Genomic DNA, 19,114 nt, shown 5'->3' with positions numbered 1-19,114 from the left:
CTCAGCATGTGGGATCTTCCCGGAACAGGGCTCAAACCCATGTCCCCTGCATTGGCAGGTGGATTCTTAACCACTGTGCCACCAGGGAAGTCCCCTGTTTTATCATTTGCACTCATAGGAAATATCCCCCCACTCTAGTTTGTAAGGTGAGACCTGCTATCACATCCATTGTAAGTATCAATATATATTCTGGGATTGGAACTATGAACACTTCATATTTGGTGGGGGGGTAACTGCCCAGTTTGTAACATCAGTGACATCTTTTTGCTCTTACCATTCCACCGCCATACCCAGGGCTCTCTGTCATACAGAGAGTGGGCCACAGGGCCAGCTGACATTTCCTTATATTAATGTCCATTCAGCCCTGGTGTCCACCAGGGCTAAGATAGTTTGTCTGTTCTTTAGGGACCAATAAATGGTTAATTCTACATGAGGCCTCCGGTTCCCTGAAACCTGCATTACTGTGGCCCAGGATCTTCCCCTGAAACCTACATTACTGTGACCTGGGACCTTCTGGGACCTTGGCTATACCCCTAATCTAGTGGCCTTGGGGGCTGACACATTCCTTCTACCTCCAATGGTAGGGCCTCTTCCTCTGGAGGAGTGGAAGGAGTGTCTTGGGTCTCTCTTATTCGGTAAACTCTTGTTCAGACTTTAGCTTCTGCCATAGCTCCACTAACGTAGCATCGGGCTGCTTATCTATCTTGGTTATAGGGTTCCCCACCGCCACTAGGTCCTGCCCCATCTGTTTTCTAGTTACTCGGGTGAGTCCCCGGAAGGAACAAGGAGGAGCCGTACTTCCTTCTCCCACGTCTTTGGGATCAGTGGTTCTGATCCCCTGGTGCCGTATCTTTTCCATTTCTCCCAACTCTGCTATTGTTTGCACCACCCAAGCAAGTGGGTGCCCTAGGAAGGGACTCAGGATGCAAACTAGAGCCCCACACCATTGCCCAGGAGCCGACTGGAGGATTGTGTTCTGCATGCCTGCTGTAAATAACTCATTGTCTGGGCCCCCATAGTGCTGGGCATATACGGTGGGTTTCATGCCTAGTTTTCTCAATACATCTTGTAGTTTTTCCATGGTTTGCCAATGGAGAGGAGGAGGAGGTACATCCCCTTCATTGGGCCAGGTGGCGCAGCAGGCGGCCATTATCCAAGAGAGCAAGGAAATCACTTTGCCCTCATTGATGGCCCCATATAAATGCTCCCAGAGGGCTGGGTGCCTAGTCACAGGGGCCGTCTTTGACATATCCAGGCCAGTTAACATCATGCCTTCCCCACCAACATCCCAGATATGCAGCAACCAAGCCACGCCTGATTCCCTCCCTCTTGTCACCCAGTTCAACTGGTTCAGTCTGGGTGCAGTGTCTGAGGGTGGCCAGCTAGCCCCACTCTGGGGGAGGGAGCAGATCGTCATCAACACTCTGGGGTCTAAGCTGCTATTTGCATTTGGTGGTCATCACAGGGCCAGCCACTGGCCTCACTGAGGCAGGGAGTCCTATGACCTCATCCCAATTTTCCTCATCAGTGCTCTTGTAGGGTCCCATACTTTGGGGTCCCAATTTGGACAGACCATGACCATTCGGACTCTCTGTCAGGGAAGCTGCCTCCCCTTTAGCTGGGCCACGCAGCAGGCTAATGTCTCTGATGTCCCATCTTGTTCCCTCAATCTAGCCACTAATGTGTCTGTAGTTTCAGTTTGGGCCAGCTTAGTGTTTTCTCTCGTTTGTTTTTTTTTTAATTTATTTAATTAATTTATTTATTTTTGGCTGCGTTGGATCTTCGTTGCTGTGCGCAGGCTTTCTCTAGTTGCGGTGTGTGGGCTTCTCATTGTGGTGGCTTCTCTTGTTGCAGAGCACGGGCTCTAGGCGCCCCGGCTTCAGTAGTTGCAGCTCGTGAGCTCTAGAGCACAGGCTCAGTAGTTGTGGCACACGTGTTTAGTTGCTCCACGGCATGTGGCATCTTCCCGGACCAGGGCTCAAAACCGTGTCCCCTGCATTGGCCGACAGATTCTTAACCACTGCGACACCAGGGAAGTCCTTCTCTCAACTTTTTTTTTTTTTTGCGGTACGCGGGCATCTCAGTGTCGTGGCCTCTCCCGTTGCGGAGCACGGGCTCCGGACGCGCAGGCTCAGCGGCCATGGCTCACAGGCCCAGCCGCTCCACGGCACGTGGGATCCTCCCGGACCGGGGCACGAACCCGGGTCCCCTGCATCGGCAGGCGGACTCTCAACCACTGCGCCACCAGGGAAGCCCCTCGCAAATTTTAATTCCTCCTCTAGACGCCTAACCTCAGCCTTGTCTGATAGTTCACCATCCATGGCCTTTCTTAACGCAGCAAGCAACGGCCAGCCCACAGCTGCAGCCACTACCTTATTGTCTAACTTCTTTTCTCCCACTGTAATGGAGGCCAATAGCTCTGCAATACCCTTAGGGGTATCTATGAGTTCTCCGTACTCTCTTGGCGGCCCCCATTTATCAAGAACAGCCGCCAGAGGGTCCCACATGCTAGCGCACAGCCACCCTGGGATTTTCCTGGTAACTTTCCATTCCCCATTCTTATTTCCCGACATCTCAGCACTCACGGGAGTTTCCCCGGCCTCCTGGCTGTCTAGACAATTGCTGGGTGCACCTCACAGGCCTGCAAAGCTTGTAGTTGCCCAGCCACAAGACCAAAGAAAGAGCCTAGAGGCACCGACAGAGACGTCAGTGATTTATGGGAGCGGGGAGCTTACACGTCCGAAGCAAGGTCCTGGAGCAGCTCTGCACCGTGGAAGGCTGACAGCAGGCAGGATGAGGCAGCAGTCTCGTACCAGGGGGAGGGGGAAGCTACCAGTTATAGGGCGAATCGACATCAGGTTGGCTCATTGGTTACCAGGGAAAACAGGGAGGAGCAAGTCCCTCATAGCCTCCTGGGGCAGATGTTTCCCTTAGATAAATTACCTGGATGGAGCCCGTTCTGGCCTAATTAGAACAATCACAAGCTGGGGGTGGGGGAGAGGAAGAGTAGGTGGGTGCCAAGCACACGGGCAGTTACCAATTAGGCTCTATGATTAAGAGGTAAGGTCAGTCGTGTATAGAGTCAGGGACTGGGAGTGGTGGAAGCGCAGAGGGCGAGAGAACAGCAATCCTGAGTGGCCTGATCATACAGCAGGTTCCCCCCTACATGTTTTTCCTGTATAGTCAAGATATTTTATTAAGAAGAATTTCAAATGTTGCAGGAAAGAAAGTGGGGCACAAGAGGATGGTCACATCCCAGGTCTCAGGCTGGTCCCCGGGACAGCCACCAAGTGTGGGTTCTTGACATTGTGCAGGAAAGAGTTCAAGAGCGAGACATAGTAAAGTGAAAGAAGGTTTATTCAGGGAGATACACACTCCATAGACAGTGTGTGGGCCATCTCAGAAGGCGACAGGCACCAGGGTACGGGGTTGTCAGTTTTTATAGGGTTGGATAATTTCATAGGCTAATGAGTGGGAAGAGTATTCCAACTACTTGGGGGAAGTGGCGGGGATTTCCAGGAATTTGACAACTCCCCACTTTTTGGCCTTTCATGGTCGGCCTTGGAACTGTCATGGCGCCATGGGTGGGTCATGTATCATATGCTGATGTATTACAATGAGCGTACACTGAGGCTCAAGGTCTAGTGGAAGTCGGTTATCTGCCATTTTGGACCTAGTTGGTTCTATGGTTCTAACCAGTTTATGTCATGTCCTCAATGGCTGTCATTCTTTTAAAGGTTGTGCCCTGCTCCCTTCCTGTCTCACAAACATGCACAAAAGAAGAAAGCATAGTAAAATCAACCTCCGTATCCCCGTCCTCAGTAATTACTTCATCCATCCCTTTTATCTTTTTCCTTTTTCTGAATTATTTTAAAACAAATCCCCAAATCGTATCAGTGCACCTCTGCATCCTTTGGCATCTTTAAAAAACATGGACATTTTCTTACATAACCATAATCGTCCTGTCACATTTGATGGAAACATTTTTAAAAAACATGTTTAAACGAACAATTCCTTGATTTCATCTAACACCCCGTTCATACTCAAATTTCCCCTTGTCTCAAAAATGGCCTTTTTCCAAATGGTTTCTTCTAATCAGGATAGAGATATGGTTCCACTAAAGATGTCTTGCCTGTTTTAAAAAGAAAAATGGGTCAGTAGTGCTCTTCTGTGTGCTTTCACCCCTTGACATTGTGTCTGAGAAGCGTCCGTGTAAGGAAAGAACTAGGCCATTATTATGAACACCTGCAGGGCCTTCTCTTATATAGATGTGTAAACAGATAGGTTAGGGGGTCCCCAGAGAAAGAGAACCAGGAATGGCTTTCTTGCCATAAGAGAAGCCTCTTTGGCCTAGGCCATTTTGTGATCTAAGCCTGGCCACAGTGCTTGCCCTTGAACAGGTCTCAGTAATTAATGATCTTTAGGGAACAGAGGAATGCAGGAACAGAGAAAAGGCAGTCAAGCACCAGTGCAGTGATAAAGCAGAGTCCTAGTTCCTCTTAGTTCCTTCCCCTACTTAATAATATATCTTTGAGTTCTGCAGGAACTAAGGCCCCCACCCAGGTGGAGGGTGGGGTGATGTTGACCTGCCTGACTTCAATCAGCTAAAGCTTGGACTCTGTCGACCTTTGCCCCAATTCTATGCTGAATTCTCCTCTGCTCAAGCCTCTTTATAAATACGCATGTATCCTTAGCTTAAAACTTCCCCAATTCTGCTGTTCGGAGAGATACAGCTTTGAGAAGAATCCCCGGTATTCTCCTTACTTGGCGCAAGTCATAATAAATCCTTTCTCCTCCTGATCTTTGGCTTGGTTGTATCTATTGGCTCTACACCCACCAAGAGGTGAACCCAGTTTCTGTGTAACAGATGTGTCATCAAGTTGTAAACCATTTCTGGATATTTAGGTTGTTTCCAGTTGTCTTGTGTTGGGACTTCCCTGGCGGTCCAGCGGTTAAGACTCCACGCTTCCACTGCAGGGAACGTGGGTTTAATCCCTGGTTGGGGAACTAAGATCCCGCATGCTGCGCAGCCGAAAAAAAAAAAAGTCCTACAACCAGGTGTTTTGTTTTGTCTATCACAAGTGGTACTGTAGTTGTTGTCTGTCCACATGAACTATTAAAGAAAAAAAAGCCAAATTCAAATCTCTTGCAGCCACGGAAAAGCAGCTCAGGATGAAAGACAAGTAAGTCCTCCTGGACCTGGAAATGGGACCTAAGTCTGAAGGCGATGATGGCAGCAATCAAGCTCCCCTCCCCTCCTCACATCCTGACGAAAGGCTGCTCTCAAGTCGGACTGAGTCAGGTTGTAAGAAAAACAACTGGGGCGGAAGGCAGGAGGGAGCTCTAGAACCTCCAGGAGACCCGGCTGTGTTTACAAGAAGGAAGCACAAATCTTTCAAGCTCCGAGAGTCCCAGGGGAACAGCTGCTTCCAGCATCTGTTTCCTCCTGCAAACAGGATGTTAAACTATTGTCCCTTCTTGGCTCAGGGTTTGCGTTTAATTGTCCATCCTTTCCTTCACTGTGGGCTTTATGGATCTGACCTTTCTTATTCCAGAATGTAAGGAAGGTCTGGGTTTTTTTTTTTTTAATCTCCCAACATCTGGGAAGAGGAAGTTTAACAGCTTTAGTATTCTCACATTTGCTTCCGAACGCTGCCATCGAGTGCTGTGTGGCTAACACATTTGTGGTCACTTTGTCCTTTGGGGCATTAAGTAATTTCAGGCATGTGTACCTAATCACTGCTCTGCTGTGGGCACGGGGGACATGGCAAGGCTAAGGGCCGGCTTGCTTAAGGTCTGAGGTTTCTCTTTCCCCAATAAGGACACCCTGGGGACTGAGTTTTGAATCTAGATTCAATCTAGGTTCTTTCTCTTGCTTTGAATAGAATTGGGTGTGTGTGTGTGGGGGGGGGTGGCTTGTTGTTTTGTTTTGTTTTCTTAAATTACAGAGTCTCTTTCAACTAGACAAAAGAAACAGAAAATCTAAACTTATTTTGTAGGGAATCTCTTAGAATGTACAATGGACCCAGAGGAATATGGATCATTTTGCAAAACCCTGTCATTGATCTTGCTGGCCCAGCAGAACCCTAGGGGCTTTGTTTATAACGTGTCTGGGTGTTCCTACAAGCCATTCCTTAAGGAAGTGGGTCTGGCAGAGGGGGAAATGGCTCTAAAAAGCGTATTCAAGGATCTCGGTCCCAAAGAATGTAAAACTTCTGTGGACCACAGGGGCGCTGGCAGCCAGCAAGTACCACGCTGCTCTGTGTCCTTTAGCTGAGGCAGCTAAACCGAGCTCCCGGGTTAAAGGATAAGAACCAGCACCGTATCATCGGGAAGGAGCACACAGTGCAGAGGGCACGGGGTGAATCCTCTGACACAGGACACCTCAAGACGCGCCAGGCTCAGACAGGAGGCTAAGCTCATGACTGAATGTTGGCTAATTGAGGTTGAGCAAGAGAGAAAAAAGCCCAAGGGAGAAAAGTGAAATAAACTGAGGAGGAGAGCTAGCACTAGGATGGAAATAACTGGCCTCCTTCCATGACCTCTCTCAAAAATACCATAAGAGAAAGTGAAAGATTTGGGTTCATTGTAAATTTTCTGTCTATTTCAATTAATTTCAAGCTTTTAGATTATGACTCTTCCAGAGCCGCCCTTCAGGCCTCTTCCTCCCTGGGAGCCGGCATGCATTAAAGTCATTGCAAAATGCAATCCCTTCCTGTGGAGGCAAAGGCCTGGTAAAGCAACCTCACCGCTGTATGACCTGGGCATTAGACTAACATCTGATCCATTATTAAGCACTAGTTTGGCATCCTGGAATCACATTAATTGGAGAAATACATATCGATAAGAGGTTTAGCCTAACTGGCCTGATACATTTTCTCCTATGTATTAATAATTCCCCTCTGATCCAAGCTGGTATTATTCTCTGACCAGCCCCTAGATAGTTAAGAAACATATCTATGGAAAAATTTCAAAGAGCCCAGATTCTTGCATCTTCCCATACATAAAAGAGCACTAAAATCATTAATTTGAGATGTCTGTTCTTTGTGATTAGCAGTAATCTTTTTATGTTCAACTACATGTTTTGGGTTTTTTTCCAGCAAAAAAATTCATATATATCCTGGCTCCTCCCCTACTTCTATGGAACAGTTTCTCAGACATCTGAGAGGCTGTCTCCTGCGATATTGTCCTCAGTAAGACACTGAATAAACTCAGCTCACAGCTCTTAGGTTGTCCATGTTTTTTTTTAAAATAGACATCTGTAACCGCTGTGCGGACCATTTCTTATTCATCATTGTAACCCGAGTACAGAGTCTGGCTCGCAGAGTTGATGATAAGTAATTTTTGTTGATTTCCCTGAAAGTCCACATAGTTTACTTATTCAATAAATACTAGGTTCCTACTTCTAAGAGTGCTTGTAAGAATTAACTTAAGATGATCAAATGAAAATGTGGTTAAATCACTAATTCACATTTCCTAAGCACTGACTATATATCCAGGCACTGAGCATAGTGCTTGGAGATAGGGAATGAGGACAGAGCCTCTGCCCTCTAGGAACTCATAGACTTGGGGAAGAGAGTTCACAGGCTAATGAGAAGGAAGGAAGGAAAGAAAGAAGAAAGAAAGAAAGAAAGAAAAAAAGAAAGAAAGAAAGCAGGAAGGAAGGAAAGAAACAAAGAAAGAGGGAGAGAGAAAGAAAGAAAGAGGGAGAGAGAAAGAGAGAGAAGAAGAGAGAGAGAAAAGGAGGAAGGAGGAAAGAAAAGATAGGGCTTCACTTCTCCGTTACTCTCTGTTCCTGAAATCTTCATCAATTATTTGCCTTCTCCTAAAAAGAATTCTAGCCAGAATCTACCTTCTCAAGTGATGTTCCTGAGAACCTTATGCTGGAAGCTCCCTGTAGATAATGAGGGGAGCTACCGTGGGAGCCGACATGGTTCTAACTGTTCAGGGCTGAGGCTGTATAGCTGAAGATAAAAGCTTGGAGCTTGACCAGAAACTGTTCCTTGGGCCGTGGCCAGAGCAAAGAGCTGGTGCTGCCATCTGCTGGCCACGGAGAAAGTAGACCCACACCCCGCCTGTTGGTAGGAGGAGGGAATGCTACCTGATGGGGAGGGATGGGAACCTGTCACAACCTGTTTAGTTTAGAGGTGAGGAAACTGACGAAAAGGTCACATAACTGGTTTGTGGTGTAGCTGGGGCCAGAAAGCAAGTTCAGGATTCCTGTAAAGCCTGACGCCGGCTCCTCCGGATTCAGACACGTGGAATGTAAACTCTCTAAGTTGCAGTTTGGCCGTTTCCTACTTCTTCCTCTGTTTTCACTTTCTTGGATCAGTCCTTAGGGAATTACCTCATTGTACTTCTAGTAACAGGCTGCCCTCCCCCTGTCGACCTCCTCCAGTCTTTGCTTTGGCTTGGTCAGAGGCCAATAAAATAAAGTGAAAGAAGTTTTGAAAATCTTGGAGGATGAAGGATTGTGGGCACAGCCCAGCCCCCAGCTTCTCCCTGGAGGACTTCATCTGGGAGGTGCTGGTAATGTAAATGAAAGGTTCTGCCCCAGGAGGGGGCGTGTAGGGGGGGTTGGAAGGACAGCACTTCACTTCCAGGACAGCCTCTGCAGAACAGACCCCCAGATGCTTGGCCGAGGACATCTCCTATAAGCTCCATGTCAAACACCTCTCTGCTATAGGCCAAGCGTTGCTCTCACTTTTCTCATGTGCACCCACTCTCCCTTACACACTCACCTATCTTCACCCACACTTGCCCTCCACCCTCACCTGGAAGGCACAGGGTAATCAAAATGACTTCCTGTCAGAGGCAGTTCAGCTAAGTCTTCAGAGATGTCTGGGTTTTGTGTGTGCTACTCGCTCCACCATGCTGTTTGCTGTGTACACACCTCTAGTATAATTACAGTGAAATATGGGCTAAGTGAGGTTGACTTGTGTGTCTGTTTCCTCTACAGGACCTATGAGCTTACCAAGGTCAAGGATTGTGTCTTTTATGTCTTTGTGTCTTAATCTCTGGTACTTAATGCCTGATGCATGGTGATCAGTTAAAAAAAATGTTAGTTGGATGAGTAAATAAGTGAATGATTAAGATGAATGTTATATAAAATAATGAAGGCAATTAGAAAGCAAGGAATTTTTATGTAGCACATGGGACAAGTGTGCAACTTTCAGGATGACAGCTTTGAAGGGGACAATATTTATGCAAAGTTCATATCTGATGCATTTGTTTAAAATCAGTCATCTGTCTAATACTAACTTTCTGCTTGTATGGCACAGTGTAATTTTTCAATTCCTTTTTACAACTTTATTATCTTACTTGATACCCACACCCAGTGCTGAAATAGGGTGGTTAGGTGATGAGCCCCCAGGAATATGCTTGTGGCAGGGCTCATGTTAGAACCTAATGCTCTGATCTCCTAGCCAGCTGTCCTTACCACCACGTCAGGGCCCACACCCCTGTGACTAACCTCCTAGTATCAACTGGGATTATCCAACCTCCTTAGTAGAACTCAGTTATATTACCAGGAGGAAAAACACAGCTTTGCCTTTTGCAGAAGGACAATGAAATACAGGCCTATGAAAGAACGCACCCACATGGGGCACTGCCTGTGGAAATCACTAGGAGAATCTGAGGTGTACGTTAAAGTCGGACACGTCGATGTCCATCAGAAGAACCTCTTTCCAGGATCAAAAGGTGACTAGAGTCAACAAAATAGAAATCCTGGGGCACCTGCCTGAGAAGGCCACCTGGGTCTGTGAAATGAGTGAACAGGAGGGAGCTGCAGCAACGCAGAGAGGGGCTGAATCTACACGTGTTCCACATGAACCATCAGAGGCACAAAGTGCCTATGAGAAATGTTCTGTCTGCCAACAAAGAGAGACAGTGACCACAGATGGCACTAGGGCAGCTTCTCCAACATCTGGGAAATTAAGTTGAATGCTATGACTTTGCTAAATATAGAAATATATCAACTCTAAGCATGTAAAAGATACCTCAAAATTGCTAACCTTTCCATTTAAAAATTTATTTCCAGGAGTTCCCTGGTGGCCTAGTGGTTAGGATTCTGGGCTTTCATGGCGGTGGCCTGGGTTCAATCACTGGCCAGGGAACTGAGATCCCACAAGCCGCGCAGCCAAAAAAAAAAAAAGTATTTCCACAGATATTTGATCCATGTGGTTAGAGGGGCTTTGGAGGCTGCAGTCACGCACAACAAAGAGGTGTCTCATCAAATCTTGCCCTTACAGGCCATGAGGAGAATGTGCTATTTGTAATCCTGGGCTATATACAAAAGATTAAACAACTGGACATTTAAAAATAACCATTTTCAGTTTAATAGATTAACTAGAAGTGTATCTGTTGCAACATGTACCATTTTGATATTAAAATTTTTTGATCTGATACAATTTTGCATGGGCTGAAAATAAACAGATCAAGCTAAAACAACATGAAAGGCAAAGGGAATTTGGTTAAAGCTGGGAGAGAGGAAAGCATGACACTACCGACCCTTTCTAACCCTCCAGACAGAGGAGAAACCCACAGGTCTGGTTCTGTGTCTGGAACAGAAGGGAATATGCAGGAACCTGGATGGTGCTGCCTATGAAGAAAGGTTAATAATGGATAATCACAAGAGAATGAGTCTTACTAAAATCTTTGCTCTCTTCATGAAATGTTAGAAAGGATTGTCCAGGATATTAACTCTCATCAGGAATTTGTTTTTTTGAATATCCTGCATGTTTACCTTGCCTGATACAACTTTTTCCCATGGTGGGAGACTCAAGAGTGTCTGAAGCCACTGGTCTTCTGTTAACTCAGAGCTTGAGTACCACCATTCCTGAGAGGAGACAAAGAGAACACAGAATTCATCAGTGCTCCTCAGCTTGTGTGGTCAAGAGTGGGGTAATCCCAAAATGGTCAAATGTCCCCGAGCTTTTAAAACCAGGCGAACCCACAGGCAAACAATGAATTTTGCTGCCCAAACTAGGATACTAACACATGACCCTTTAAATAAACATGTAGAAGCGTACATCCATTCACTTATTCGACAAATACCGAGTATAAGGCACTATGCTAGGGACCCAGTGGTTTTTGCATTCTAAGAGTTCACATTCTTGAAGGGAGGCAAGACATGGAACACAAAGTGGAATGTGGTGAGACCTACGAGAAGGTGGAGATCTTGCTAAAGGGGATTTGCAGGAGGGGAAGATCCCATGAGAACTCAAAGTGGAAGAGGAGGTGCAAATACCTGACCTATGGATGTGTCACCCCTTTCAGTAAGCCTCTGATGGCCTTTCACACCTGGTGAAACCCAGCCGGGCAGTGGGCTTCTGGGGCTCCTTCGCATCCCCTGTGAGCATCCCCTTCCCCAGCTTGCTAGCTGATGCTACATACTTTGCTCATGTTCAGCCAGCATTTCTCCAGCACATTCCCTTGTGTTTCACAGAGCTGTAAGGCTGTGTTCAGGAAGAGGTTGCAGTTCTGGCCATCTCCCATTAGTATACAGACATAGGCCATCAGGTGGTAGAGCCTCGGGTAGAAGACAGGCCCAGTGGTATTTTGAGCCACCAGATTCTCCAAGTTCTAGAGAAAAAAAGCAACATTCAGCATCAGACACGGGTCCTTGACTGGAAAGATTCTTCCTTCTCAGATGATTTGGGATCATTTCAAGGGTATAAGCAAAAAAGCATATTACAGAGACATACACAGAAAGTAGTGGAGATTAGATGATAACTGCCAGGTGGAGTAGCCCCAGTGGCCTACCCAGACCAAGAATGTGATATGGGTGGGCGCAATAACCCTTTTTGCCAACCACTTTTTAAAAATGAAACTAGGTCCCCCTGAAATTCAGTTCCCCCGCTGAGTTTATGATTAACCTCTCTATCTAAAACTTTATTCTCTCTCTTGTCCTGCCTCCCTGTTCCCCCCAGGATTGAGGAGTATCAAAGAAAGGGGGTGACTGAAACTAAGCAGGACCCTGCAGGGCTCTCCCACATAAAAAAGCCCTTCTGTGTCCCCTGTTTCCTGTTTGTAGAAAAGGGCTTTGGTCTTCTAGGCCTTCCCTGAGTTCCAAAGGGCAGACTCAAGCAGTTACTAATTAGGGAAGTGAGGGGATGCAGAAAAACAGTCAAGAAACAATAGTTCAGTGATAAAACAGAGTCCTAGCTCCTCCCCAAGGGATATACATCACAAACTGATACATATCTTTGAGTTCTTCTGCAGGAACTAAGACCCCCACCCAGGTAGAGGATTGTGACTACATGCTGACTACAAGATACAGACCCAGACTGGTTGGAACCAGAAAGCTGATGATTAAGATTCCTGAAACACCACCCTATTACATCACCACCAGCCAATCAGGATAAAGTCATGTACCCTGCAGCTCTCACCCCAAAATGTTGCCTTTGAGGGACTTCCCTGGTGGTCCAGTGGTTAAGAATCCACCTACCAGTGCGGGGGACATGGGTTTGATCCCTGGTCAGGGAACTAAGATCCCACGTGCTGCAGGGCAACTAAGCCTGTGCACTCTAGAGCCTGTGCACCACAACTAGAGAGCCTGCGCGCTGCAACTAATGAGCCTGCGCATTCTAGAACCAGCGTGCCACAACGAAGATCCCACGTGCCGCAACTAAGACCTGATGCAACCAAATAAATAAATAAATATTAAAAAAAATAAAAATAAAAACCCTTCCCTGAAAATCTTTGGGGAGTTTGGGTCTTTTGAACATGAGCCCCCCATTCTCCTTGCTGGGCCTGACAATAAATGCTGTACTTTCCGTCACCACTACCTGGTGTCAGTAAATTGGCTTTGCTGTGTGGTGGGCAAGCAGACTCAAGTTCAGTTCAGTAACAACGACAACAAAACCACAATATTTTCTTTTGATTACCAAAGCAATATAAGTTAATTTTCAAAATTTAGAGAATTATACCTCAATTGAAAAAAAAATGTAGACATTGGAGAGGGGGGAAAAAAGGGAAAAACGAAAAAACAACTCAGAATTTAGGGAAAAATGAGGACAGAAAAAAAAATCACTCGTAACCGTAACACCTAAAAAGAAATATTTTCACATTTGGATACATACTCTCCTGTTTTGTTATTTCTTTGCTGTGGACAGGGAATGTTGCCCACCATCGCAGTTCTACAAGAATCAAATCATTAGCCACTGCAGCCACCCACCGATGGTGGGGCCTGAGAAAAACAGGAAGCATTTTGTGTTTTGGATACTGGCCATAGATAGTTAAGATGCATATCTAAGGAATAATTTCAGTGAACCCAGATCCTTGCATCTTCCGTACATAGAAAAGTGCTAAAGTCATTAATTTGAGATAAGTGTTCTTTGTGACTAGCAGTAATCTTCTGATGTTCTTCCCAGGAAAAAACTCCTATATGTGCTGTCTCCTTCCTTACTTCTTCAGAGCAGTTACTCAAAAGCTATCTGAGAGGCCATCCTCCAGGTTACAGCTATAGTCCTCAGTAAAATCCCTGAAGAAAATTTAACTTGCAACTTTTACGTTGTGTGTTTTTCTTCAGTCGACACTGCCTATCACTTACACACACACACACACACACACACACACACACACACACACACATACACACACACTCATACCCACCATAACTGGGATCATACTGAAACAGGAGGGAAGGGGGCAGGGAACAATCTTTGAAAGAATAACATAGCCCGAGGACAGGACATAAACTGATTAAAACCAAATGGGTCCAAGGTGGTGGACAAGTCGACTTTCACTAGACCTTGAGACTCAGTATACACTCACTGTAATACATCAGCAAGCTAAATGACACACCCACAGGTACCATAACAGTTCCAAGAATCCATAAGGATCAAAAAGTGGGCAGTGGCCCAATTCCTGGAAATCCCCACCCCTTCCCCAAATAGCTGGAATACTCCTCCCACTCATTAGCCTATGAAATTAGCCAGCCCTATAAAAACTGACAACCCCCATACCCTGGTGCCTTTCTCACCTTCTGAAATGGCCCACACTCTGTCTGTGGAGTGTGTTTCTTCCGAGGCCTTTCTCACCTTCTGAAATAGTCCACACTCTGTCTGTGGAGTGTGTTTCTCTCTAAATAAATGCACTTCTTACCTATTACTTTGTCTCTCACTGAATTCTTTCTGCGATTAGACATCAAAAACCTGAGCTTCAGTAATCCCTGAAACCAGGTGTGTGATCTCAGTTGTAAGACTATGGGTTTTGGCCGGGTTCGGGTCCCGGCACGTGGGTTCTAGTCCCAATCTGAGGTGCATAGTTTCAAAATTAATCACAAATACGGTAACATTTTTTTCTCATTTAGCACCACGTTATGAATATTTTCCAATGACATGATTCTTTTTTTTTCTTTTCTTTTTTTAACATCTTTATTGAGGTATAATTGCTTTACCTTGTTGTGTTAGTTGCCGCTGTATAACAAAGTGAATCAGCTATATGTATACATATATCCCCATATACCCTCCCTCTTGGGTCTCCCTCCCACCCTCCGTATCCCACCCCTCTAGGTGGTCACAAAGCACCGAGCTGATCTCCCTGTGCTATGCGGCTGCTTCCCACTAGCTATCTATTTTATATTTGGTAGTGTATATATGTCCATGCCACTCTCTCACTTCATCCCAGCAGAACTTCCCCCTCCCCATGTCCTCAAGTCCATTCTCTACGTCTGTGTCTTTATTCCAGTCCTGCCCTTAGGTTCATCAGAATCATTTTTTTTTTTTAGATTCCATATATATGTGTTAGCATATGGTATTTGTTTTTCTCTTTCTGACTTACTTCACTCTGTATGACAGACTCTAGGTCCATCCACCTCATTACAAATAACTCACTTTCGTTTCTTTTTATGGCTGAGTAATATTCCATTGTATATATGTGCCACATCTTTATCCATTCATCTGTCGATGGACACTTAGGTTGCTTCCATGTCCTGGCTATTGTAAATAGTGCTGCAATGAACATTGTGGTACATGTCTCTTTTTGAATTATGGTTTTCTCAGGGTATATGCCCAGTAGTGGGATTGCTGGTCATTAGTTCTATTTTTAGTTTTTTAAGAAACCTCCATACTGTTCTCCATAGTGGCTGTATCAATTTACATTCCCACCAACAGTGCAACAGGGTTCCCTTTTCTCCACACCCTCTCCAGCATTTATTGTTTCTAGATTTTTTGATGATGGCCATTCTGACCGGTGTGAGGTGATAGCTCATTGTAGTTTTGATTTGCGTTTCTCTAATGATTAGTGATGTTGAGCATCCTTTCATGTGTTTGTTGATAATCTGTATACCTTCTTGGAAGAAATGTCTGTTTAGGTCTTCTGCCCATTTTTGGATTGGGTTGTTTTTTTGATATTGAGCTGCATGAGCTGCTTGTATATTTTGGAGATTAATCCTTTGTCAGTTGCTTTGTTTGCAAATATTTTCTCCTGTTCTGAGGGTTGTCTTTTTGTCTTGTTTATGGTTTCCTTTTCTGTGCAAAAGCTTTGAAGGTTCATTAGGCCCCATTTGTTTATTTTTGTTTCTATTTCCATTTCTCTAGGAGGTGGGTCAAAAAGGATCTTGCTGTGATTTATGTCATAGAGTGTTCTGCCTGTGTTTTCCTCTAAGACTGTGATAGTGTCTGGTCTTACATTTAGGTCTTTAATCCATTTTGAATTTATTTTTGTGTATGGTGTTAGGAAGTGTTCTAATTTCATTCTTTTACATGTAGCTGTCCAGTTTTCCCAGCACCACTTATTGAAGAGGCTGTCGTTTCTCCATTGTATATTCTTGCCTCCTTTGTCAAAGATAAGGTGACCATATGTGCGTGGGTTTATCTCTGCGCTTTCTATCCTGATCTGTATTTCTGTTTCTGTGCCAGTACCATACTGTCTTGATTACTGTAGCTTTGCAATATAGTCTGAAGTCAGGGAGCCTGATTCCTCCAGCTCTGTTTTTCTTTCTCAAGATTACTTTGGCAATTTGGGGTCTTTGGTGTTTCCATACAAATTGTGAAATTTTTTGTTCTAGTTCTGTGAAAAATGCCATTGGTAGTTTGATAGGAGTTGCATTGAATCTGTAGAGTGCTTTGGGTAGTATAGTCATTTTCACAATGTTGATTCTTCCAGTCCAAGAACATGGTATATCTTTCCATCTGTATCACCTTTAATTTCTTTCATCAGTGTCTTATAGGTTTCTGCATACAGGTATTTTGTCTCCTTAGGTAGGTTTATTCCTAGGTATTTTATTCTTTTTGTTGTAATGGTAAATGGGAGTGTTGCATTAATTTCTCTTTCAGATATTTTGTCATTAGTGTATAGGAATGAAAGAGATTTCTGTGCATTAATTTTGTATCCTGCTACTTTACCAAATTCATTGATTAGCTCTAGTAGTTTTCTGGTAGCATCTTTAGGATCCTCTACGTATAGTATCATGTCATGTGCAAACAGTGACAGTTTTACTTCTTCTTTTCCGATTTGGATTCCTTTTATTTCTTTTTCTTCTCTAATTGCTGTGGCCAAAACGTCCAAAACTATGTTGAATAATAGTGGTGAGAGTGGGCAACCTCATCTTGTTCCTGATCTTAGTGGAAATGGTTTCAATTTTTCACCATTGAGAATTATGATCCCTGGATCATTATGTAGTGTCCTTCTTTGTCTCTTGTAACAGTCTTTATTTTAAAGTCTATTTTGTCTGATATGAGAATTGCTACCCCAGCTTTCTTTTGATTTCCATTAGCATGGAATACCTTTTTCCATCCCCTCACTTTCAGTCTGTATGTGTCCCTAGGTCTGAAGTCGGTCTGTTGTAGACAGCATATATACGGGTCTTGTTTTTGTGTCCATTCAGCCAGTGTATGTCTTTTAGTTGGAGCATTTAATCCATTTACCTTTAAGGTAATTATCCATATGTATGTTCCTATTACCATTTTCTTAATTGTTTTGTTATTGTAGATCTTTTCCTTCTTTTGTGTTTCCTGCCTAGAGAAGTTCCTTTATCATTTGCTGTAAAGCTGGTTTGGTGGTGCTGAATTCTCTTAGCTTTTGCTTGTCTGTAAAGGTTTTAATTTCTCCATTGAATCTGAATGAGATCCTTGCTGGGTAATGTTGGTTGTAGGGTTTTCCCTTTCACACTTTAAATATGCCCTGCCACTCCCTTCTGGCTTACAGAGTTTCTGCTGAAAGACCAGCTGTTAAACTTATGGGGATTCCCTTGTATGTTATTTGTTGCTTTTCCCTTCCTGCTTTTAATATTTTTTCTTTGTATTTAAAATTTGATGGCTTGACTAATATGTGTCTTGGCTTGTTTCTCCTTGGATTTATCCTGTTTGGGACTCTCTGTGCTTCCTGGACTTGATTGACTGTTTCCTTTCCCGTATTAGGTGATTTATTCTGACCAAGACACCGGTTAAGGGAGTATTCAAATAAGCAGTTAAAATGCGATGGGGAAGTTTTCAACTATAATCTCTTCAAAGATTTTCTCAGTCCCTTTCTTTTTCTCTTCTTCTTCTGGGACCCTATAATTCAAATATTGGTGTGTTTAATGTTGTACCAGGGGTCTCTGAGACTGTCCTCAATTCTTTTCATTCTTTTCTCTGCTTGTGTTTGTTATTTCCGCTATTTTATCTTCCAGGTCACTTATCCATTCTTCTGCCTCAGTTATTCTGCTATTGATTCCTTCTGGAGAATTTTAAATTTCATGTATTGTGTTGTTCATCATCGTTTGTTTGCTCTTTAGTTCTTCTAGGTCCTTGTTAAACATTTCTTGTATTTTCTCCATTCTATTTCCAAGATTTTGGATCATCTTTATTATCATTACTCTGAATTCTTTTTCAGGTAGGCTGCCTATTTTCTCTCAATTTGTTTGGTCTGTTGGGTTTTTACCTTGCTCCTTCATCTGCTGTGTATTTCTCTATCTTCTCATTTTGCTTAATTTCCTGTGTTTGGGGTCTCCTTTTCGCTGGCTGCAGGTTCGTAGTTCCTGTTGTTTTTGGTGTCTGCCCTCAATGGGTAAATTTGGTTCAGTGGGTTGTGTAGGCTTCCTGGTGGAGGGGACTGGTGCTGTATTCTGGTGGATGAAGCTGGATCTTGTCTTTCTGGTGGGCAGGACCATGTCTGGTGGTGTGTTTTGGGGTGTCTGTGAACTTAGTATGATTTTAGGCAGCCTCTCTGCTAAGGGATGGGGTTGTGTTCCTGTCTTGCTAGTCGTTTGGCATGGGGTGTCCAGCACTGGAGCTTGCTGGTCATTGAGTGGAGCTGGGTCTTAGTGTTGAGACGGAGATCACTGGGAGAGCTCTCGCCGATTGATATTACGTGGGGCCAGGAGGTCTCTGGTGGTCCAATGTCCTGAACTCGGCTCTCCCACCTCAGAGGCTCAGGCCTGACACTTGCTGGAACATCAAGACCCTGTCAGCCACACGGCGTAGACCACTGTGGTAAAAATCTGGCTGGTATCTTGGATTTTTCTTTGCTGGGCGATTTATCCTGAGCAAGACCCCATCCCTTGAGCACCAGCTAAGGGAGTATTCAAATAAGCAGTTAAAATGCAGTGCAGGCAACATGGGAATGAGTATCCTCAGGGAGAACACAAAGCAGGAACTTCTTAATTTCTCCTGGAAGATGTGGAAGGGATGTGAGATGTGAAGGAAGAAGACGTGGCCAGACAAACAATGTTGAAAGAAAGCAGATTATATATATAAAGGCGCCAGACAAGGGTGGATGGTTGTTGCAAGAATTAAAAATAGTTCTGAAAGTTTGAAGAGTAGATTTGGGTAAAGGGAGTTAAAGAAAATCTGGAGATGAAGCTGAAGTGACATGCAGATGTTCTATCTTGAAGGGCTCTTTTAAACGCCATGATTCTTTTATATCAGATCTCACAAATTCAAATGCTGACAGAGCTGGGCGAGAAACATAAATAAGAGGCTGAATGTAGCAAGATAAGAAGCAGAGGGGATTATGTCGTACTGAAGAGGGTATGCCCTAAATGTCACCCCTCATCAATTCCAGCCAGTAGCTGCCCTTTAGGATTGGGGCCTAGAGTCATCAGATACTCCAATTTTTAAAACAAGAGTAAGAAATTCAGATTTTTTTTTTAATGTGAAAGTATCCCAGGGACTTCCCTGGTGGTCCAGTG

General features: G+C 44.4%; 1 protein-coding gene across 1 annotated transcript in view; it reads right to left on the bottom strand.

Moving 5' to 3' along the window:
* Window positions 1–10,675: 10,675 nt before the first annotated feature.
* Window positions 10,676–19,114, bottom strand: part of ADCY10 (adenylate cyclase 10) — a 92,927-nt gene continuing 84,488 nt past the window's right edge. The window contains exons 31-32 of the mRNA XM_027086465.1: window positions 11,395–11,583; window positions 10,676–10,837 (exon numbers count right to left, since the gene is read on the bottom strand). Coding sequence (XP_026942266.1) covers window positions 10,676–10,837; window positions 11,395–11,583 — 351 coding nt within the window. The remainder of the gene's footprint in view (window positions 10,838–11,394; window positions 11,584–19,114) is intronic.

Source organism: Aethalodelphis obliquidens, unplaced genomic scaffold (assembly GCF_003676395.1).
Source record: "Aethalodelphis obliquidens isolate GAN/ISIS:26980383/991018 unplaced genomic scaffold, ASM367639v1 scaffold55, whole genome shotgun sequence".
Taxonomy (NCBI): domain Eukaryota; kingdom Metazoa; phylum Chordata; class Mammalia; order Artiodactyla; family Delphinidae; genus Aethalodelphis; species Aethalodelphis obliquidens.
This window is presented reverse-complemented; position numbering and strand designations above follow the sequence as displayed.